At 40.9% G+C, this 24821-nt stretch overlaps 1 protein-coding gene and 1 pseudogene across 2 annotated transcripts in view; one reads left to right on the forward strand and one right to left on the reverse strand.

Moving 5' to 3' along the window:
• nod (no distributive disjunction) overlaps positions 1-22046 on the reverse strand; it is a 29908-nt gene extending 7862 nt beyond the window's left edge. Inside the window, exons 1-5 of one of the 2 annotated variants that reach the window (XM_067778446.1) lie at positions 15686-22046; positions 15434-15619; positions 15177-15360; positions 14736-15107; positions 14523-14677 (exon numbers count right to left, since the gene is read on the reverse strand). In XM_067778446.1, the coding sequence (XP_067634547.1) occupies positions 14523-14677; positions 14736-15107; positions 15177-15360; positions 15434-15619; positions 15686-15814 (1026 nt within the window). In that variant the 5' untranslated portion in view covers positions 15815-22046. Of the gene's footprint in view, positions 1-14522; positions 14678-14735; positions 15108-15176; positions 15361-15433; positions 15620-15673 lie in introns of both variants that reach the window. The other variant, XM_067778447.1, reaches the window with a different exon arrangement.
• LOC137247497 (uncharacterized) lies at positions 5622-6974 on the forward strand (annotated as a pseudogene).
• Positions 22047-24821: the final 2775 nt, after the last annotated feature.

A 24821-nucleotide genomic window follows, 5' to 3' on the forward strand; every position in this document is an offset into this window, starting at 1 on the left:
CGCCATGCGCACTCTAATTTCTGATAAAAACAATGCACTATCTAAGCTTACTTCGGATGTAAATAAGCCACGCTGTAGTGATATCACGAATGCTCATCACCAATTTTCGGCTGCCAACAACGATGCTGACTGTTTAATCTCCTTTCTGCCTTCTCCTTCTTGTTCGAATGCTGCTACGGCCAATGCTACGTCTATTGGTACGTATAATTGTTATAATGCAAATGATCTCAATGCCAATGCGACTAGTTCAAAGTCATTATCAGCTGCCGTTTCAACACCTCCCGCTACTGCGAATGCTGGCTCTTCTAACAACAAACAAGCCAAAATATCGTTAATTAGTGATACTCGCTCTCCTACTGCTGCACTTGCTGGCAGTGTAATTAATAATAAACAAGCCAAAAAAGTTATACCAGTATTACTGCCACTCAGCATACCCTCCAGCCTGCTGTTTCACCTGTACGATCTGATTTGGGATCATCAAATAAAGGTGGCATGCCTGATTTCAATACTGCTTCTAAAACTTCACGTAAGAAACTTAGCCCACCCTTATTCATCGGCTCTAATACCAATAGTGAGCTAAATGTAGTTTCAACAATGAAATGGCTACACTTATCATCGGTTTCTTCTAATGTTACTATTGACATCTTATCGTACGTGTCCACATAAGCTAGTATTGATATCCTAAAATACCTGGTTTGCTTCTGTTTGGTAAAAAAGGATACACAAGTCTCAGATCTGCGGAAAATCAACTTTAAACTAGGTGTATCTGAGGGTTTACACGATAAAGTTTTAAATCCATGTATCTGGCCAGTGAATGTTAAGATTCGCCCTTTTGGGAATATCGCCGCGCCTCAGCCAGTTCATATTTAAATGCTGACAATAAGTTGCTTGCGAAGAATATCCAAATCTACTTCCAGAATGTCTCTGGGATCAGGACAAAATTTAAGACATTTTTAATTTGAGTGCTGACTTGGAATATGATGTTTTGTACTTGTTGAGACCTGGCCGAACTCTGACTTTTACGATAATGAATACTTTGATTCCAATCTTTATAATGTCTTCCGCAAGGATCGAGACCCTAAAAAAACTGGTCTGTTAAGGGGTGGCGGCATTTTGATTGCTGTCAGTAGGAGGTATCGAGCCTCCGTTGTTCCATTGGATAATGGGGATTCTCTTCTTGATCAGCTTTGTATCAGTGTACGTGGTGCGTCTGATCTCCTAATCTGTGCTTCCTACATACCGCCAGCAAGCGCTGACGTCATCTATAAAATGCACGTGGACAACATTGTAGGCTTAGTTTCTAAGAATTCTAATTGTAATTTCTGCATTCTGGGTGATTTTAATTTAAGGAATTTAGAGTGGATTTCCTGTGATAACAACTTTACATTCTTTCCAAAAACTGTTATTAGTTTTCCAGAGTCTTACGTAGTCGACAACATGGCAAGCTTAGGTCTTTCTCAGGTTAACCATTTTTCCAATAGTCTCTCTAGATATCTTGATCTTATTTTCGTTAATGATAATATAAATTTTTCTATAACCGAATGTTTGGATCCCATTTCTAAGACTACCATTCATCATATTCCTCTTATTATACTTATTGAGTTCTATAATTTTAGAGAAGTTTCGCTTAAAAGTGATTGTTCAAGTTTCAATTTCAAACGTGGAAACTTGCATAATGTTAATTTGGATATAGCTGCCTTAGATTGGGACTCCATACTTGCTAATATCAATGCTTTGAAGTATTTAGAAATAGAATTTCAAACATTCTGTACAAAACATGTTCCAGTTTTTGGGAAGAAATGCCATAGGATACCATGGTATACAGCGAAATTAAAGAGGTTAAAGAATCTAAGAAACAAGTTTTACAAAAAGTACAAATATTCTAACTCTGTTTCTCATAAAGAAAAGTTTCACCGCTATCGCAGAGTTTAAATCCCTAAATAAGGACTATACCGAGATTATGTTCATAATTTTGAATCTGACATCAAGCAAAATCCAAAGTCTTTTTGGCGTTTTGTTAAATCCAAAAGAATGTGTTCTAGCATACCATCGGATGTGTTCTAAATGGAACCAGTGCATCCTCCCCGCAAGAGGCTGCTAATCTTTTTGCTGACTTTTTCAGCTCTAATTTCGAGTCGTTGTTGTTGTTGTAGCGATAAGGTTGCTCCCCGAGGGGTTTGGGGAGTGTTATCGATGTGATGGTCCTTTGCCGGATACAGATCCGGTACGCTCCGGTACCACAGCACCATTAAGGTGCTAGCCCGACCATCTCGGGAACGATTTATGTGGCCACATTAAACCTTCAGGCCATCCCCTCCCTCCCCACCCTCAAGTTCCATGAGGAGCTTGGGGTCGCCAGAGCCTCATCTGTTAGTGAAATAGGATTCGCCGCGGATAGGTGAGGTTGACAATTGGGTTTGGAGAAGCTATATATTGCGCTGGCAACCTGAAGGGTTGCGCTACACCCCTTGAATCTGGTATTTTAGTCGCCTCTTACGACAGGCATACCTACCGCGGGTATATTCTGACCCCCTTACCCGCTGGGGTAAATTTCGAGTCGTCGTCTGAGCCGCTCGATGACAACTATTTCCCAGATACCAATTCACCAATTAATTTTGGATCACTTTCCCTATCGCTTGATGATGTGCTCGATGGTATTCTGCATATTAAGTCGTCTACGAGTTCGGATGTTGATGGTTTCTCATCTTACCTTTTCAAAAACTGCGCTGCTGTTGCTTATCTTCTTATGATAATTTTTAATAAATCACTTCATTCGCGAGTTTTTATTGATGCCTGGAAATTTACCTCTATCACGCCTGTTTTCAAAAAAGGTAATAAAAATGATATTGCCAACCACAGGCCAATTTCAAAATTGTCAACCGTATCTAAATTGTGTGAAAAATGTTTTTTTTTCATCAAGAGATATATTTCTATCAACCAACATGGCTTCATGTCTGGTCGATCCACGGTTACCAACCTTGCCGTTTTTTCCGAATTCTGTACATCTGCTTTTAATGATCACCTGCAAGTTTACACTATTTATACTGACTTTTCCAAGGCCTTTGACAGTGAGTCACACACTTTTAGTTGATAAGTTGGCGCATCTGGGCTTTCACTCTACTTTTTTATCTTGGATAAAATCGTACCTTTCTTCTCGGAACTGCATTGTAATTGTTGACAATTTATCATCTTATGACTTTATTGCCTCCTCTGGTGTGCCTCAAGGTAGCATTCTGGCACCCTTACTCTTTATCATTTTTATTAATGATATTTGTGAGTGTTTTACCTTCTCCAATTTTCTGCTATACGCTGACGATCTTAAAATTTATTCCTCTGTTCGTTCTCTGTCTGATTCATCTAAAATTCAGAATGATATAAACAACGTTGTTTTGTGGTGTGAAAAAATCGACTTCTTCTTAATGTTAGTAAATGTTTCCATGTGTCGTTTGCGAAGTCTCGTTCCTCTATTCCCACCTCCTATTCCATTGGCAACTCCAATCTATCCACCCTGAATGAAATATCCGACCTGGGTGTTATTATCGATGCTAAGTTTTCATTCTTGAGCCATATCAACAGCACTATAGCAAATTCGTATGCTATGCTTGCTTTCATTCGTCGGTTTAGTTCGGACTTTAGTGATCCGTATACGCTGAAGCTCTTATACACGTCACTTGTTCGTTCCAAACTTGAATATGCGGTCTTCATTTGGATACCTTATTTTGATTGTCATATCAAACGACTTTCAAAAGGTGTTCAAAAGGTGTTTTTGCACTATCCTCTACGCTCATTAAATTTTATAGACCCACTTCCGCCATATATTGCCAGATGCAAATTAATCAACCTGAAATCGTTAAACTCCAGAAGAACTATTCTCTCCCTCTCTACAGTGTTCGGCATTATAAATGGTATAATAGATTGCCCTCTTTTACTTGAACGTGTATTTTTCCATGTCCCGCAGCGTTGTCTTAGGAATAACGATATTTTTTCCTTAAAACAAGTCAGAAGTACTTATGCTAGCAATGCACCTATCTATAGAACTTTAAGGGAACTTAACACTCCATCGGGTTCTTTTACATCTGATTTATTTAGCTCTAAAAGCTTCACTACATGTAAGTTTTGATTAATGTTGTAATTGTATAATCGTGTAATATTTATATTGATCACTTAACATTTATTATTTATACTAAGCAAAAACAAAAAAACAAAAAAAAATCCAAAGTTTTGTCATTAGTCTGTAAGTGCACTCTCGTCATATATGACTACAAATAAATAAATAAATAAATAAATAAATAAATAAATAAAATAAAAGAAAAATTTTCTAAGCGGAGTCGACCCTCGGCAGTGTTTGGCAAGCAATCCGAGTGTATTTCTGCCGTGAGAACTCATCTGGCTTGCAGAAGCCGTTCGGAGTCGGCATTATACAAGTAGGTCATGCCCCGCCAATTTGTAGGAAAGATTAAAAGCAGCACGTCTCAAATTGGAAGAGCAGCTCGGCCTAAAATCTCTTCGGAGGTTATCGCGCCTTACATTTATTTGTTGAATTTTCAATTTTATTCGTATTAAAATTTGTTGTGCAGTGCATGTAAAAATACCATACACAATAAGTTCACAATGGCTTTAGTTACACTTTTGATTAAAAATACCACCAGAAGATCGGTATGGCCATATTTCCTAGAGGCATTGGGGGAAAACGGAAAGCTTTATTGCAATTTTGCTGCAAAAACAAATGTTTTTCCAGGAATAAGCGCCTCTATTGCGGTATTCGACGAATGCGAAATTTATAGATTCCTTTTTTAAAGTTCAAATCCGCAACTATTTTTTCAGGAATCGATCCGCACCATACCCGCAAAGAAACCGTCGGATACCGAATTGCTTATTATTTTTCTCTACAAGACCTCCGATTCCAAACAGCTTTGGTAATGCCGGATGAATTTTTTGCTGAAAAGATTTTCATGGCAACATTCGTAGGCCTGGATAGCCAAACCCCTGCACTATGGTAGGCCAAAAACTGACCTTTGGTATGGTAGGCTACCTCAAAAAAAGACCGTATGAAGTTACTGCGCACATGAAGTTATGTCAGATCACCTTTAACTACCAACAATACTAGAAATAATTGTTTTTGTTAGAAATAGAAATATTTATAATACCGCAAAATTTAATATTTTCAATTGCGATTTTGATCAGAGCGAACTTATAGCTTACAATCAATGTATTCAAAAATTAACATAAAACCAATAGTATATTTATATAGGTTATATCAGTTAAAAATGGATAACGCTAATCAAATCACTTATAGTCCAATGGGCGACTATCCAAGCTGTGCCGTTTTAAAAATACTACAACAATTGCTTGAAGCGAAATTTCCAGCACAATGCACCTGCTACCGAAAAGGGGGAAAATTACATCGGAATAGTTTACCGGGTCGTTGTTAAAGTCGAAACAAATTTGGGAACATCTCTATCAAGTTTGCTACTTAAAATACCACTTATAAGGCGTAAGCAATTTTTTGTTAGGCCATGCTTTCTAAGAGAATCACTAGCATATGAAGAGGTCATATATGAGCCTGTTGATAATTATGATTTTACAGCATAAAAGAATTTATTTTACTTGTTTTTTTTTTAGTTTTTGCCGATTGTTACGGCGGCAAGACCAGATATAAGGCGCGCAATAGTGATGGGGAGAAAATAAAGGAAAAAACACAAACGAATTCGTTATAAAGGGATATACAATAATGTTTATTAAAGTGAAAGTAAATGCAAATTCAGAGTTAATCCAATTAATCACAATTCAAGATTTCAGATTGCGGAAGTGTATAGAATGAACTTTATAATTTTGATTAAAAAGGACTTACCTTCGGTGGCTTGGCTGCTGGCGGTTTCTTAAACGTTCGCAAAAGAAGTGAAAAAGGTAAAAAGACTTTAGTTCGCGGTCACCGCCGAATCCTAGGCTTAACTATTATCCGGCGGGGTAAACGGTTATCGGTATAAACCGATATGAATAAATGAAAAGGAAAAGTAAAGCGATACGAGGGTGCACCGCCATATTTAGGCTTGTGGCCTAAACACCGATGGTAGAACGTTTTCAAAATAGCAAAGGTGTGACTAAAGAGAATGGATTTCACGAGGTTGTTAAGTGCTTATATACTATAACAGATGAATTTGATGAGGCAATATTTTTAGAAGATTTAGGCTTTCAGGACTTTCGCTTGCTCGATCGTTTCGACGATTTTAGTTATGAACATGTTATACGAATTATGCAAATTGCATGCCGTATCTTTCGCAATTAAGGATCAGAATCCTGAACAACTAGAAAATTTTCAAGTAATCGAGGATATTTTTGAACAACGCAAAATGGATCCCAATCTGATTCGTTATTTTGAGGGATTAAAAAAAAAGTACTGAATCTTGTACGTATGCTGAAAACAGCATGTACAAAGAAATTCTATTAAGATTCTTTAAACGTTCTTTTTTCGATATATATTTGGACTTTATTGATGGGAAGAAATCAGAGCCATATGCTGTAGTATGTCATGGAGACTGTTGGAGCAATAATATCATGTTTAAATTTAAGGTAACGATTGTTCGTTAATATAAAAATATAGAAAATATACGTATACACACATATTTGCTCTTTGATAAAATTATACAAGCATGAAAATATCGACTCGAATACATTTGCTTGATTGGCAGCTGTTACGATACGCATCGCCTATCACAGACCTCATGTACTTCATTTTTACATGCACTTCGAAGGAATTTCGAAAAAAGTACTACGGCGATATCATATGTATATTATGAGGAATTGTCTCAGCATATTAGCAGGTAGATACATATGTATTTATAAGGAAGTGACCATTCGTCCGAAAATGAAATAAATATTTTCTTATCTTATTAATTTCACGCGCCCAAAGCTTTAATTGTCTGATCAACGCCTAAGATTGATGACGAGTGTGATGACTAGTACCTAGGACCTACCTAATTATTTTCTAGCTTTTAGTATTATTATTACTTCATGTAAGTATTGTTTTCAATAAAACCGTTTAACTTAGGATTTTTTTTTTATTTTATTATATTTTAAAAATTTGCAGATTTCCATTAGAAAAGATCAACGTTTACGTTTTCCATTTCTTCATTCACAGCTGAATGTTTTATAGTGACACTTGAGGCTGATTCCCGTTAAAGCTTTGTACAAGTTACTTAAATTTAATAGCCATAAAACAAAAATATAACGCCGCATATGTGCCAAAGCGTTTAAGTAAATCTGTCTTCATTCGCCTAATCGGACCTTTTATTCAATCATCAAATATTCAAAATTATTATTTCCCTTCTCCCGTCCCTATCTTTAAAATAATACAAATTTCATAAAAAACATTTAAATCCAGAAAACGTCTGGGTATGACAAAACGTGTTGTATTTACATGTTACATATATCGTTAGCATAGGTTAGGTTAAACTGGCCGGTCCATGAGGACCTCACATAGACTGAATAAGTCCGTAGTGTTATCAGAAGTTTGTTTTAACGACCAAACTGAAAAACCCTATCAAAAACAAGGACCTATGTTATAAAATAACTCCGTCCTCTTGGAAAATACTAGAAGCTTCCTAGGATTTAAGCCACTTGCTGCTTCTAGATCTGACAGCTGTATCACTCCTAATAGCTGGAGTCTTAGCCTGGCAATAACAGGGCAAGAGCACAGAACGTGCTAAATCCCTGCAAAAATCGTTGGGTCATGTGGTCCACTGGAGTACTTACCATTATACTCCACAGTAATGCAGCAATGAACCAACTCATGTTTCTACACGATCATACTGTAAGCCGATCATTGCTCGTTTTTAACGATTGTAATCACTACACGATGTTTATTGGACTGTGGGTACTCCATGGATTACTCTGATGTAATGCGGAGCAGGAGTATATGGTCCAGTCCTAGGACATCGCAAAGTTAATTGGACCATATTTTTTGTATGAATTGGTGTTAATTTTGGAGCGCTCGGTTGGTCCATAGCGAGTACTCACGATTTTTGCAGGGATCGGTTCCTCCTCCAGCCCACACTTCCTACATCTGCTATCACTGACCAAGCCTAATTTAAAGGCATGTGACGCCACAAGGCAGTGTCTAGTCAGAATACCCGTCATGAGTCTACAGTCTTCTCTTTTTAATGACAGAAGCAACTTTGTTAGTCTAAGGTTGTAAGACCTGCACATAATCTTCGACACTTAACAGCCCCGCGCTTGAACCCACGCCTATTCAGCTTGGTCGATCATGTGCACCTCTCGCCTTCGCTTAATCTCGCTCAGTCTTATTGGGACGTCTACGGAGCAAGCTTCAAGGGATGCGCCCTTTTTAGCTGATTCATCCGCTTTTTCATTCCCATCTATTCCCATATGCCCAATATAGATGTATGCTTCTCCCTGTCCCGATTCTCTCCAGGGACTGCTTACATTCTAACACGCATTTAGATGCTGTGGTATGCGAGATTATTGCCTTAATTGCTGCTTGACTGTCAATATAAAAGTTAACACGATTGCAGCTTGGGCTATTTTCTTCCAGGGTTTCTACTGCTTTGGTTACGGCTACTATTTCCGCTTGGAAAACGCTACAGTAATCCGGCAGCCTGTAGGATCTGTTTATTTCCGGATCAGCACAGTATACCGCAGACCCTACTCCTTCCACTACTTTGAAACCATCGTTGTACACATGTATCGCCTCCTCCGCCATTTGCACCTCTATTGTGGCCTTAAGATCTCCCTCGAAGCGCAGATAGGGAATCAGGTAGTCTGTGCGTCTTGTGATTGATGACGCTATACTACTATGGCCATATGGTCGGCGCTCAAGCTGCCCCGAGGCACCGAGCCTGGTTGCGGTTGTTAATGCTATGTTCTTTGCTACCAGGTCTACAGGTGGAATGTGCAGAATGGCATACAGTGTAGCCGTCGGGGTTGTTTTCAGGGCTCCCGTAATGATAAGCATCGATAGTCTGCATACCCCCTCTAATTTTTAGAGATATGTTGTTTTTTGTGTGGCTTTCCACCAAACAAGAACTCCATAGTATAGGATAGGGCTTACAATCGCTGTAAAACCCCAATGAGAAAGAGAGGGCGACAAGCCCCACGTACATCCCAGCATTCTTTTACATGCATAGTGCCGTTGAGGCCTTGTTGTTGTTGTAGCAATGCTTCGCCCCACCTAACAGCCGCGACCGATCACAAATTGTCATCAATATCCTCTAACGGGAGTCCAAGGAAACTTGCTGTTTCAACAGGGGTTGACCATAAGGAAAGGGGTGTTAGAGGCGTTGGTTCCACATTACAATTAAAGAGATGGTTGGTGTCATGTGGAGACACATTGCAAGCGGGGCATACATTTTGTATGTCGGGGTTGATTCTGGATAGGTAAGAGTTTAACCTGTTACAGTATCCAGAACGAAGTTGAGCAAGAGTGACACGCGTTTCCCTGGGGAGTATGCGTTCCTCTTCCGCGAGTTTTGGATACTTTTCTTTGAGTACTGGATTCACCGGGCAATTCCCGGCATAAAGGTCCGACGCCTGTTTATGGAGTTCACCAAGGGCCTGCTTGTGTTTTTTCGCTTCATACAGCTGGGTTCTCAGGTGCCGTATTTCCTCAAAATGCTTACAGAGATGACTCCTTAAGCCCCTAGGCGGTGCTGGTTCATCAATCAGATGTATGTTGGGATTCGCAGGTTTCTGGTTATTCAACAGGAATTGTTTGGTTGAGGCCTTCTTCACCCTCTCCTCCACGTTGAGCTTCCATGACAGCTTACTGTCTAGGATGATTCCTAGATACTTTGAGCAAGGTTTCTCCTGTAGAGTCACCCCTCCTAATTTAGGCCTGATCCAATTTGGGACCTTGTACCTCTTTGTAAACAAGACCATATCCGTCTTATCCGCGTTGACTTTCAACCCGACATTTGATGCCCAGGTATGAATATCCCGAAGCGCTCGATCCATCAAACAGCTAATCATTGAAAGGCACTTTCCACTTATGACAATTGCAACGTCATCCGCGTAAGCCGTAAGTTTTACGGGTCACTCATCAAATCGCCTGAGTAGTTGGTTGATGAGCAGCGTCCACAGCAGAGGTGATAGCACCCCTCCCTGCGGCGTTCCCCTGTCCACTGATTTCGTGGCCTCGTACAATCCCCACTGAGATGTGTAATCTTCCTGCAATTTAACATGCAGACGATCCATCTGGTTAAGGCTGGATGTACACTAATGTAATTAAGACCATCCATAATCGCCCATTTAGAGACATTACTGAAAGCCCCGGCAATGTCTAAGAAGACTCCTAGAGCATATTCCTCATATTCCAGGGCTTTCTCTTGTTATACGCAGTCATAAGCGTCCTAGTTAGGAATTCATTAGACTCCTCCAGTTCTTCCACATTGGCAACCTCTTTGTCCCAGTCTCGTTTTACCTGTTTCTGGAATTTAGTCCAGTTTTTGACCTAGGGTTTCTAAAGGTTCCTCCCTTCTCTACCCTCTTTAGGGGGATGCTGAGGCTGATATACGCATGGTCGGTGAAGGATGGTCTATCAAGAACCATCCAATCATATCTTGATATATCACGTTCGGAGCTCAGTGTAGTATCCAAAACATTGCTGGATGTTGGACCAATGTATGTAGGGACATTTCCCCTGTTGGCTATCTGCAAATTGGTTTGCAGGATGTAGCAAAATAGAGATTCGCCTCTCTCGTTCGTATCTGATCCTCCCCAAGCATTGTGGTGCGCATTTGCATCCGCGCCTATGACCAACCCTTTGCGCCCTTCGTCCTGTACTAGCCTCTTGCACGCCATCGGTGGAACCTCCGCAGGAAGGGCCATGTAGCAGGATGCCAGGATAAGTGCCTGCTTATTCCTTTGCTCAAAGGCCACCATTACGAAGTCTTCAATAGTGTAATTAGGCAGCATATATGAATGCAGCTGTTTCCTTACCATTACTACAGCTCGCAATCGTCCTTCCGTTTGCGCATAGTAAACGCCAAATCCGCGCGCTAAGTCCAGAAACCTTTCCTCCCGATGAGAGCCACGGCTCCTGGACAAGCGCCACGTCAAACGAACCCTCCTCAAGGTTAGGAGGAGTTTGCTCGACGCCACTTTACTGTGTTGGAGGTTTATCTGTAGAACTCGCAGTACCATTGGGCTGTTTGTCCCCCCCCCCCCCCCCCGCCAGCACCTTCGTCGTGACGTCGTCGTCCTCCCCTTGCCCATTTAGTTTAGAGTGTTAGAAGCCCCCTTCAGCCTCTTGCAACTGTTGTGCCGGGTGTTCATCTGCGCGACTCACAGCACTATCTGGCTGTTGGTCCTCTTCTAACACCTTCGTGGTGACGTCGGCTACCTCCACCTCTTTTTTCCCTTAGGCGTTTGAGGTCCTTTTCGACTTCGCCCACTTCCAGCGTGTTTGGATTTTTATTCTCGGGACTTCTTTTCCTGAGTCGCATGTAAATTTTGCCTGTATCAAAGGACATTTTTCCTAGCTGCGTGTACAATATATCCTCCGCCTGCTTGTTTATTTGGAAGATGTAGAACTGACCTTCCTCCGGCGGCCGAGATACAGTAAGTAACCTCAAATCCTGTGTCGGTATGTTCGGATTCTGATTCTGCAGAAGTCGCAGTGTATCCTCCGACTTCATTACGCATGGTATCCATACCTTAACTTTTGGTACCTTGGAGATTTACGCTTTATCCACCACCTCAAACCGCGCGTTCGTGCCTTGGCTTTGAAGGTTTGGAACCACTTCCTCCAGCCACCGGAAGCTCGCGATGTTGTCGCACGCTATCATCTTCACACCATTATACCATCCGCCCGAATCAAGGGTTGGAAGGGGCTTACTTGGTTGTTCCCGCATCATCTTAAGCAATAAGCTAATAAGGTCCCTTTCTACAGATCTCCGCCTTTCAGTAGTCATCTGTCCGAAAGGACTGCTACGATCAACCAGCGCCACAGTGACTTCTATACCACATCACTCATCTTCTCGGGAAGAGCCTGAGTCTTAGTGTTAACTCCCTTTGGCACCTCAGAGAAAGCCGGAGTCATAGCGTTATCTATCTTTGGCTTATCTCGTACTTCCGTAGTTGGAACTTCCCTCTGACTCGCAGCTTTCAAGGTAGTTGCTACCTCGCTATTGGGGCCCATCTGTCTTACAGCTTTGGGCTTACTTGACTATGCGACTGCCCTGCCTCGCAGCTCTGGGACTGGGTCCCTTCTGCCTCTTGAAAGCAGGCTTGTCGCCTTTCGCCGACCGTTGCCTTTTCTTTCTGCCATTCGACGCTTCTTCCTGCTCGTACCGGTTGCAGAACCGAGGGTTTCTAGCACCAACCTTTTGAACTGCCTTCGACCTACTTCTACCGCCTCATGGGCCCATTCCAAGTGCTCGATCTCCACTTCTGTTGGGTCGACCACTGCTCCCAGACGTTGGACAATTCTTAGTGCTGCACGGTACTGCGGGAAAGATCTTTTACTTCCTCTGCTCCGTACCCTTCTCCACTATTCTACTCCGTTTTCATTTGTGTGCTTTTGCAACATGGAGTTCATTGAATCAGCACTACTCTCGCTCCCCGAGTCGGAAGCATGGCTTAATGCGTATTCGTCGTCCTTGGCTTGCGACTCAGTCCTCCTTTTATCATCCTCCTTATTACAATTTGGTAATGAGTCGTTCATCTTGGTCGTACGACCACCTGCCCTACAAGGCGGGCTCAGCGGTCCAGTATTATATACAGGGAAAGAACCGTCAGCCTCAAGAGCGCCCTTCCCTGTGGTAAGGCCATCAATACTTCCCGAGGTGGCCCGGTATCGGGAAGGCTCTGTTCGAATACAGCCGAATTGATCCCCTGGCTGCAAATCGTCCAATAGGCACTATCCGCATAACACCCTGGATTAGAGGGGTTGGCAGTTCTTGGTCACCGACATCCCGCCACCCTCCTATGAGGCGAAACGGCGTAGATGCCAGTCCTAAACAGCTCCGCCTCATAGTCGGCCACTATGGAGATCGGCTAAGCCCTCACACCAACGACAAGGTGCCCACCCTAGTGAGGGATATTGTTAGCATATTATATACTATATATTCACCCCTATTCTGCATTTCGATTACGTTCCCGTTCTACGCTCCGCTTTAATCGAAGTTTGGTATTCTGCATTACGACGGAATCGTAAAGAGAAGAGCAAATGATTTTTCGAAATCAGCTGTTGGTACGGAATGTGTGAACATTGGAACAAAATAAATTAAAGAAAATTTGTAAAAAAACACTGAAAAACGTTTATATTTTATTGTCCACGCCATTTTGTACAAAAAAAAAGCAATAGAATATATTGCCGCAGTGTTATATTTTTTTGAGTGAAGTGCTTTCATAATTGTAAGTGTGTTTTTGTCGTTCTTTTGGCCAATTCCCTGCCGTGGCCACCGAGTTTTGTTAAAACGGATTCCTGCACGAATATAGTTAACATTTTCTGAATTTTAAGGATGCTAATTTCATTGCACTGGCCTAAATTACTTTATAAAGGTTTATTTATTCTTTCCGCAAGGATTGTTTACGTTTTCGCTTCACCTTCCTCTACGCCGGCAGCTTGCTTTGGCATAAAACTGGACCCAACAAACAGACACAAATTATAGCTGTCTATTATAATGGAATCAATAGCCGCGGCGTTATTTGTGGAGTTGGAAAGCAACGCATACGAAAATGGCCAGGCGAGAATGGAAAGGCAAATACTGCGAGATTTGTGTAATCTATTTGGGATGAGTGACGAATTGTAAGAAATTGAACTTAAAAGTGGTAAAGTTTAATGACATATTTTCTTATCTAGGTTCAGAAAAAACTTTCGACTTAACAAGGATGCTTTCAAGTATGTGTTAGATACTTTTGCGGGGCAAATACGTCCAAGGACTTCGACATCGACATGTTGTTTTTGACCTGGAAACATATAAAAAACAATCATCATCAAGCCTTCTACGTTTCTTAACAAGTTTTACTGACGTTTTTGTTAAAATTCTGTTATAAATTAATAAAAAAAATAAAAGGAAAATATTTTTCCGCCAACTAATTTACAACTTAGAAAAACGCAACTACGATCGAAATGCAGAATACAAAAAATCGAACGATTCGAAGTTGGATCGAAAGAGATTGGAACACAGAATACCAAAATTACCAAATCGAAAAAATTCCAATCCAAGTCGAAATGCAGAATAGGGCTGATTATATCGTTAGCTTAATTCACAAAAGCTCTGATCAACAGATTTTTCTAAACTTCTTTTTCTCAGATTTTGATATGATACGCCAAAATACACCCGTAGAAACATGTAAGTGTTAGAGCCAATAGCAAGGGAGTTATGCCACTTTTAAAAAGCAATTTCTACATCTAGTGAATGTGAAAAAACATACGTTTTTGCTTCTGTAAAATTTAAAAGTTGTTGGTTAAGGCCTTTGTGTAATTAAACTAGCGATACATATGTACTGTTTTTGAATCTTAAATAAAAAAGTAATACATTTTTTTTTTTTCATGCAATTACCTTTGATTCTGCAAGTATTACATTAATATGTGGCGAATGTTTTAATTGCTTTACGCTTTGTGCGAAACGAAGTGTCGATAGAGTTTCACTTAAATCTGCACGATGGGGACTTATGCATGCCAAAAGAGTTAAATAAGAGTTTTCGTTTAGTGAGTCTAGATATGAAAGTAGACGATTAATGGAGGCCTTTCTCTCAATATGAACAATGAATACCTTGTAAGACTAATGTTAAAACACTATCACGATAAGGAATTACTTTGTAACCAAGAGCTTTTGCCTGCAGTACCTTGCCAATGGATAGAAGACCTTGATTTATGTTTACTCCTTCAGACATCGCCACTCCTTGATGACCAGTACGACGTACACCCTCCGAACCAGCTAAATCGACTAAATTCAGTCTTGTATTAAGAAGGCCCTTTTCGCAGACAGTGCTTACATGAATTGTAAAAATTGCGTGTGAACGTGAACTTTGAGAATTCATTTTTGTTGGCCGTACATGTCGATTTTTATTGCCTTGTTGTAAAACGCTGTAGCAATCATCAACAGTTTCTAGCTGCTTTCGGGTGCCACCTGTATATTTATAACCTATGGATGTGTATACCAAGTATAAGAATTGTCACTATAAATGGTATTTGAAAAATTGTTCTATCTTACCACGCGATATAATTGGTTCCGTAGTATTGTCACTCAGTAAATCAAATACCTTTTCATTATAAATTTCAATAAACGAGGCATATATTCCAACCTTATTCGCTTTATCAGTTTCGGCGTTAGGGTCTGAGCTAAGTATTTCACTGAAACATCGTGGTATAATTCCTACATTCCCACCTTCAGGGCACTGTAATACATATCAGAAAATAATTAACACCTTAGAACAGGTATATTTAGTCATATCTATCAAATTGTCCTACATTCGAATTTAGTCCCATTGAATACGATTTCCCAGTTCCTGTTTGCCCATAAGCCAAAGCTGTGCAGTTGTATCCTTGCTTTACCTTGCCAACAAGGGGGCGAACATCCAAGAACAACTGCTCCTGAGTAGCCGTTGGTTTCAACACCTTATCAAAAGTAAATGGCCTACCGTCGACAACTAATACCTAAGAATAAACAACTTATTTGCTATAAACGCTTCCTTAGAGACATGTATGTACGTCTGTTTATACATTAGGGCAAAGTTCCAAATATGATATGATGCTACCAGTTTCCCCATCTCCAAGAAAATCTCTGAAAGGCCTCTCCCGCACTATCACCCGCACAGCACCATCTTCATTGCGTTCATCATTATTTGACATGATTAAAAGATTTCAAAAATTATTTGTAATAACTCGTAATGTTTTTAAAATTATCTTGAGAATGCTTGAAATTATTAAATAAAATGTATAAAAATAAAATGTAAAACAAAAGACGCTGTGTTCTCCTTTTTAAATTTTGCGGCGAACTTGTATATATAAATTATAGGGTTGCATTTCAGTGGCATATATAGAAATAACATGTGGCTACACGATCAAGTTTTGGTGGTGACCCATTCGGAAAAGAGTCTGATACCTCTTGGGATACAAGTATGGCATCGAGTCCTGAGAATCACGAATCCCAGAATCCCGAGCCATTTTTCCATCCCGAAATCGCGGAATAATTTTTTTTAGACTCCTGGGATTTCAGGACTTTCTCGAGAGCTTATGCTGCTAATATAAACATCCATAATTGTAATTGTTTTTTTATTTTTTCGAGTTCCAATTCAAATCGCAGGAAATCCTCGTTTCCTGGTAAAGCACAGTATTTTTTAGATGTTAAGAATTTCAATTACCGGATTTCAAATAAAATATAAATTTTTTTATTTGGTGGATCTCGTGGTGTACACGTAGATAGATAATTAATTGAGGATCGCACTGCGACCATTGCTCTAATGTGCCCTCAGCTTCTTCACGGCACCTCATCCAAGCCGACATTTCTGATGAACCTTAGCAGTTCACCTGCATTGAGGGATTTAATGCGAGAATGCTCTGGCTATGGTGTGCCCATAACTCCGTCACACTCCAAGACGATATGATCCGCCGTTTCCGAACATCGGCATGTGTTGTTCGATAGTATGCCCAGCTTCTGCATGTGGCTTTTCAATCTACAGTGCCCTGTAGGAATAGCTGTAAGGATTCTTCGGTTATCTTTCGAGAGGCCTATTAATGCCCTATATCAAGTTGTGCTGTAACCCCTAACAGTAACTTAAATTGTCTCAGGCCTGGCATATTGCACCAGTGTTATTCCTTCTTTTCCCTCTCTTCTACTAATAAATGGCCCCAATTTCCTGCGGGCCTACTGGCAGGAACGGCTCGGGACCAATGGGTCGTGCAGTTGCTGCCTCTGGTCATGCTATCCGCCTGCTTATTACCTCAACTCCCGTGTGGCCAGGAACCCAGGCGAACAGTAGTTCTTTGTGTGCTCCTAGTTGATTTAGATTTACAACGCACGCCGAGATCGTCTTAAGGGCGGCCTCACTGTCACTGAGTATGGCGATTGTTTCATTGGAGTATTCGCGCTGAGGGTTCAGGTCAGCGCGCTGGCTTATGGCGAATACGTCCGCTTGAAAAATGCTCGGGTAGGCTCCCAGGGGTATTGATATCTTGGCTCTGGGTCCAAAGACTCCAGATCCAATCCGCTCTGGTGTATCCGAGTCATCGGTGTACCATACTATTTTATGTCGCTGCTGAATGCTCTCCATTCTGCTTTCCTTTCTTGTCTCCCAATTCTACATTATACCTTTTCTCAAAAACTATCTGCCTGAGGATATCATTCCTTGGGAGTTGAGGGATTAGGATCTTCTCTCTCAATTCCTCCATGCTTCGCGACGATATGGACTTTACCTTTGCCCTCCTTGGCGATATTCAGGAGGGTTCACTTGACTGACTGCTCTATCTATATATGCAGCAGGGTTAGATCGAGGATAGCTTCCAGCGCTTTTGTAGGGCATGTGCGCATACCTCCCGCGATGCACACACATGCCAGTCGCTGAAGTTTTGACAGTGCTTACCTCGTCGTCGCCCGAGTTGTTCTCCATGCCAAGGCTATCGAGCCATATGTTATCATAGGTTTTACTATCATGGTATACATCCATCATAGTACATGTGGGCTACAGCCCCATGATTTGCCTGCTAGACGTTTGCATACCATGATGGACTTCGTAGCCCTATTTTTCATGGAGTCGAAGTGTTGTTTCCAGAGGAGCTTGGTGTCAAAGATGGCCCCCCAAGAATTTCACAGCGGTTCCATATTCTAGTGCAACGCCATTATTTTTATTGCTCTGAAGGCTGGTAGGACCCTTCTTCTGGTGAAGGGGATGATGGTCGTCATAGATGGATTGATGTTAAGCCCCACACTGGCGCACCATCCCCTTGTAATGTTCAATGCTCTCTGTATTATGTCACAGAGCGTACTCTCGAATTTACCCCTTGCAACTTATGCCACTGTTTGATAGCTTTTGCAGTTCACCCACTACTAGGGTCCACAGAAGGGGTGACAGAACACCTCCTTGGGGTCACCCCCTCGTGGTATTGACTGCACTGTTGCCTACATCAGCGATTCTTGTACGGAGCAGATTGTCAATCCATCTCTGGATAGGCATCTAATTCCTCTTCTCCGCAGTGCCATATTTACGCTTTCGTGAGATGTGTTGTCAAAGGCACCCTCGATATCAAGAAAAGTACAAAGCATTTATTAGTCTGATGGACTTTGCTTCTTACTGCTTTTTTCCTTCTTTTGGTATGAAAACCACCTTTTCTCTTCTCAACACCATGGGAATCCCAGTGCCAGGCTATCTCTCATGATCCTGGCGAGATGTGGGTTAATCTGTGTCCCTTGCTACATTAGCGCCTGATACGTGCCATCCACCCCCGGATATTTGTATTTCTTAAAGGATTCCACTGTCCATCCGACTCTGGCCTCACAAAAGAGGCCAGTCTGATGGGTTGGTCTCACACTGGGGGAATACAGGTTCCGGCACTTGCGGAGAGGCATCAGGAAAATGCGCTTGCAGCAGGGCCTTCGCTCGCTCCTCCACCGTCCCGGTATAGGTACCGTCTGGGAGCTTAATTGCTAGATTAATCTCTCTCTGCTCTTTGGCTAGGTCCTTGTGGAGCCTTGCCGCTGTGTACACGTATAAGCGGTGTATTATGTGAAAGATGGTTTTCAACTGCCTGTTATATCTGGCCTTTCAGATGATACTTAGGTGCTCTAATATGTTAAGGACATTTTTTTTTTTACCCCAGCTGGTTAGGGGTTAGAATATACCCGCGGTATGTATGCCTGTCGTAAGAGGCGACTAAAATACCAAATATATTCAAGGGGTTGTGTAGCGCAAACCTTTCAAGGAGTTGCCAGCGCAATATATAGCTTCTTCAACCTAATTGTCAATCTCATCTATCAGTGGCAAATCCTGTCTCATTTACAATCGAGGCTCTGGCGACCCCGAACTTCTCATGGATCTAGGAAGTGGGAGGGCGGGATGGCCTAAAAGGTCGCATGTGGTCACACCAAAACCGTTCCGGAGATGGTCGGGCTTGGTACCGGAACGTACCGGATATGCATCCGGCAAAGGACCATCAACATCGATAACACTCACCAAGGCCTTCGTCCTTATTGCTACAACAACAACAGCGAGGACATTTTTTAAAATAAAGTGTTTTGAATTGGTTGAGATTTCGTATGTAACACATGTGTGAAAGTGTTCAAAACAAATTATTTATTTTTGAATGAAACGAAACTACACCTTTTCCAGTTTATGTTCAGAAAATTAGAACTCATGTTCAGATATTTCAATTTAAATTAAGAAATTTACAATTCAAATTCAGAAAGTAACAATTCAAGTTCAGAAATTCCAATTTAAGTTCAGAAAATTACATTTCAAGTTCAGAAAGTTTGTCAGGAATTGTTTCTATCATGCAATGGAAATTAAAGTATGTTTGCGCTAATAATTTGATACAAGGATATGAAGGCCTACTATTTGTTAAGGAAGCGTTGGACTTCTTAACTCAATAAAATCAAGCAAATTTTTAATCATCAAATCAATTTTGCTCACATGAAGGATATAGCTAAGAAAAACCCCCCTTTCCTCTCTTCTCTCTCCTCCTCTCATAAGAGGTTACAAGGACATCCAGCTATATTGTAAAGGTCACAAGCATTGATCTGCATTATGACAGCAGTGATGACGAAATCAACGGAGCGTCCACAATCCCGCAAGTAACTATAAGTACTGTGTGCACAGGTCAAGTCTTCCCCCACCTGCCTCTCGCAACTCTGTGGAGGTCTTCCCCACTGCTTCCAAACTGCGGTGTCGACTGAAAGACTTTCATAGCCGGAGTGTCCTCTTGCACTTGTTGCAAAGAGTTATGCTCCGTTTGATTTCTTAGCTCGGGATGTATGCGCCTAGGAGAAAACTTGGGGTACAGTATATCCAAGCCACAATTGTAAACGAAGCATCAACACTTCCGCAAATAACATGTAAGTACAAATAACATTACGCAGTATGAATTGAAATAACTTTTGAAAAATACACCCTACTTATAACTTTCTGAATTTGAATTGTAATTTTCTGAACTTGAAATGTAATTTCCTGAACTTGAATTGTATTTTTCTGAATTTAAATTGGAGTTTCTGAACTTTAATTGGAATTTTCTGAACTTGAATTGGAAATTCTGATCATGAATTGTAATTTTCTGAACTTGAATTGGAAATTCTGAACTTGAATTGTAATTGTCTGAACTTGAATTGCAATTTTCTGAACTAGAATTGTAAATTTCTGAACTTAAACTGGAAAAGGTGTAATTTTTTATTTGTTTATAAAACTTGTATTGAACTATTTTTAAAACATTAGGCTGAAATAAGAATTTTTGTTAAACTAGTAGCCTTCGGCCACGCTTTTTGAAAATTACCCTGGCTGGGCCCAACACATTTTCGGAGATCAAAACTATATCCTTACTAAACACTTCCTCACATTTTTTTTTTTGGGATATTACAAAACCATCGAAATTACAACCACATGCAAATTTTCATTTTCTTTTGCAAATATCTCTTGACAGAAGTAGGTTTTTCAGTTGCGGATTCGTGGTCCTGGGTCTAAAGCTCGTCTTTTGACACCTCCCTTGATATTTTTGAAAGAGTTATAGCAGTTGTGAGTTAAAGTATAAAATTACCAAGAAACTAAGCAAACTGGGTTGAAAGCAGCAGTTGTGCCAAACTGACGATAGGTTAACCTATAAAATTAATGGTAATTCTATACGACAGCATAAAAAAACTATCGAATGAGGTGTCGAAAGACGCGTTTTGAACCCAGGATCGCGAGTCCGAAAAGATGAAAACTTTATGTCTGTCAAGAGATATTTGCAAAAGAAAATAAAAACTTTCATTTGGTTCTTGCATATATATGTAATACTCCTCTATATTCCTACAAAAGGCTAGGTACATTCCCAAATATCAGAGTGCCGATATATTGCTGTTTACACGTTCTTGTTTTTGTATTCAATAATCGAATGCACCTAAACTGAAATTTTTTCTTGTCACTCTTATGCTGCTACAATCAGAAAAATTTTGTAGGCTCTTGTTTTGATTTCGAATTCAAAACATTTGCGAGCATTCTCTATCTGTATCTGCCGGAAAAGAATCTTTTTAGGACGGTCATACTCAAAAAAGCACTGCTACAACAACAACAACAATAGCATTTTCTATTAGCAATATAGGAGTATTACATATATGAGTTGTAATTTCGATGATTTTTTTGTCCCCACCAAAAAAGTTTTGAACAAGTGTTTTGTGCGGATTAGGTTTTGATCTCCAAACCGGTGTTGGACCCACCCAGGGTGGTTTTTAATAAGCGAAGCCGAAGGCCGCCAATGCAGAAAGGTATTCTGCGCAAAAATACTATGGATCCCACCACCGGTTTCGGAGCGGTGCGGGGGCATTTTTCGATATTTTTAGAAGTGAGACTGTTTCATAAAAGGGAAGAAAATACAAAAAGTTAATAACAAATTTGACCAATAATAGGTTACGTATTCAAAACTTATCAAAAACATACAATTATATATCCGAAAAGTAATAAATTCACCAACTCAAAGTTACGGATTTGGCGAAAAACCAAAAGCCAATTGGTTGGCTATGTACGGTTATGGCTAGGGCGTTATGGCATGGCATCATTGGCCAATTACATTGTTTTCCATAAGGTTGGTTGGATTAACTGTTTTACATGGATATGGCATGGTTGCCACGAGCTTTATTGCTAATAAAAGTATTTAAATCAGGCGTTGTTTCACTTTACGCCCACGTACATACGTGCTGTGAGTGGAAAATTGCGTATGTCGTGAGATGACGGATTGTATCTGCCGAGTTCATAATATCTCAATCGTCAACTCAGTAACTGAAGACACGCAGAGTTACACAGCCTTAGTTGTATGGATTTAAAACATAAACATTTATAAATAATGTAGCTTTAGCTATTTTCATATAAATTATGTCTAATAACTTATACTTTTAATTCACCATCATCAATTAGTTGCTTGGCTCGAATACGGTTGCATCCAGTGTAGAGTTAGATAATTCAAGGTTGAAGGGAGGCACGATTGTTTGATGATGGGATGGCGCTGCACATGCCATTGGACGAGGGTTTGTGCCTGAATAACTTTCTGTTGACATTCCCTGAACTGGAAAGGCAACTCTTTTGTGCAAATAAAGTTTAGGTCGGCCTTGTGACGGTGTTTCACTGTTAACAGCTGGAGGATCATTCCACCCTGGTGTAAGCGATCCTATAAACAAATCAACATTGGTAAAAACAAAATGTGAAACTCGTGAACCTAAATACCTGGGAATGGTTTAGAAGGTGGTGGAATATGTGACAAATTATCAGCCATTACAACTATCCCAATCAAATCTATTAAAACTGATTATTTACTTTGACGAATGTGGAATTTGTTTTCTTCAATTCATGGCGGAACGACACAAGGTGGCAGCATGGAACAGCTGATTATAAACTTTTTTTTATTTGAATTGATACATCAACCGCCGCAGTACAATTTTGATATTTGTCCATCGAATTTACAAAAACAAAGTACATGGGATTTTTATATATGTTTGTACCATGGTTTGTAGGTATGTCACCATGCTTCCACCTTGTATCGTTCTGCCATTCTTCAATTCACAGAATATGACCAAGGCCAATGCGAATTCAGTAAGGTAGTGTTATCCATGGTTCAATTATGTACAGGTTGGCTCATCTCATCAGCTGATTTTATTTATGTCATTGCATGGTCGAAGGGATTGTCAAAAGGAGATGGCAAACTCAAAATGAAACCAACACATTGGCACCACACACATCCAAAAACTGCTAAGTTTTATGTTTTCATTCCATACCATTCGCACCAACACCAATACAGAGATTTTGACAATTTGAACAGACATATTTCGTTGCTTTACAGATGAGCCAACCTGTATATAGTTGAACCATGGTGTTATCCCAACAGCTGATTGCTTCTTCTTGATAATTTTCCATACATCGCCTGATACTACATATGTCAGTTAATCGAAACCAATGAAAATTTTCTTTTGACTTGACTTTTTCTGCACGGTGAATTGGTTTAATTCGCTTTGCCACCACCTGGTATGTATTCGCCTTGGTCAACCAATTCGCCGTGCAGAAGAATGTCAGGTTAGGGTTAGGTTAGGTTAGGGTGGCTGCCCGAGGGCACACTTAGGCCAGTAGTACTAGGCCCGTTGTGATAGCACGAAAAAACACAGTTACCTTTCCTCTTCGAACCATTTTGAGGACCTTATGAAAGCTACCAGGTCTTTGACGTCATGCTCCACAACCTGACTCAGATATCAAGAAATGGAGCTCCCAGAAAGCGCTGCCGTGCTCCGCTTAGTGCTGGGCAGTTGCAAATGAGGTGAACCACCTTTTCCTTCTCCTCATCCTCTTTACAACTCCTACAGCAACGACGATAAGGCACTCCTAACCTTTCTGCATGCCTACCTATGAGGCAATGACCCGTTAGTGCCCCACAAGTGTGGAAATTGTAGATAAGATAACAATTTCTTTGCCGACATTGTATGTCCCTATCCTAGCTGCGGCTTCCATTATGGCTGCAACTTCTGCCTGGAATACACTGCAGTGGTCGGGTAGCCTGAATGAGAGCTGGAGGTCAAGGTCCCTTGAGTATACTCCACCTCCAACTCTAACGTTTAGCTTGGAGCCGTCCGTGTATATGGAAATGCTGTTGCTCATAGCAAGGCACTTATCCGACTCCGTCCAGTCATCCCTGCTGGGTATGTTTATCTTAAAGTTGGTTTCCGCAACTGTTGTGGTCGCACAGCGATCCGTGCTAGGAGGGAGAAAACTGTATTTGTTTAGTATACTTGAGTGTCCTGTGGTCTTGTTGTTCCAACACGACAACTCCCTTAGACGCAGGGCTGGCGTTGCCGCTGCTCGATGACCAGCCAGATCCAATGGAAGGATGTCAAGAATGACCTGAAGAGCATCGCTAGGCGTTGTTCTTAGAGCCCCGCTTATGCTTATCATGCTGGATCTGTGGACTTTACCCAACAAGTTTAGGTTTGACGCTTTGCTCAAGGCTGGCCATCATACGACTACCCCATACAGCAGTATGGGTCTGATAATCGCGGTATAAATCCATCTGCATATGTTGGGGGTGAGTTCCCATTTTTTGCCAATGGCTCTTTTACACGTATATAATGCAATGTACGCTTTCTTTTGTCGCTGAATAACGTTGTCCTTCCAGTTCAGCTTTTTGTCTAAAACTACGCCTTGAAATTTGGCTTTATCTGCCAGGCTTAGGCGCACCCCATTTAGTTCTGGTAGGTTCAACGATGGTATTTTGTATCATTTGGTATATAAGACAAGCTCTACTTTATCGGAGTTGACGCTGAGTCGACATCGGGAAGCCCACAGGGAAACCTCTCGAAATGCTACCTGCATCAAGTTGCATAAAGTTTGAGGGAACTAGCCTCTGTAGACAATCGCTAGGTCATCAGCATATGCCACGACTTTCCCGCTCCCCCAACTAGTATCTCTTAATAGCGAGTTTACCGTTAGGTTGCATAGTAAAGGGGAAAGGACACCAACCTTGCGAAAAATCGTGTTATATCAACCTTCCCCAGTGAGGAAAGCACTTTCCTTCCCCTTAGCAGTTGATCAATCAGTCCCACTAGGGGTCTATTTACGTCCAGATCAGTTAAAGCATTGTTAACGGCGTCTGGACTTATATTGTTTAATGCTCCTTCAATGCCTAGGAAGGCCACAATACAATA

This window comes from Eurosta solidaginis, chromosome 4 (genome assembly GCF_040869045.1).
Source record: "Eurosta solidaginis isolate ZX-2024a chromosome 4, ASM4086904v1, whole genome shotgun sequence".
Taxonomy (NCBI): domain Eukaryota; kingdom Metazoa; phylum Arthropoda; class Insecta; order Diptera; family Tephritidae; genus Eurosta; species Eurosta solidaginis.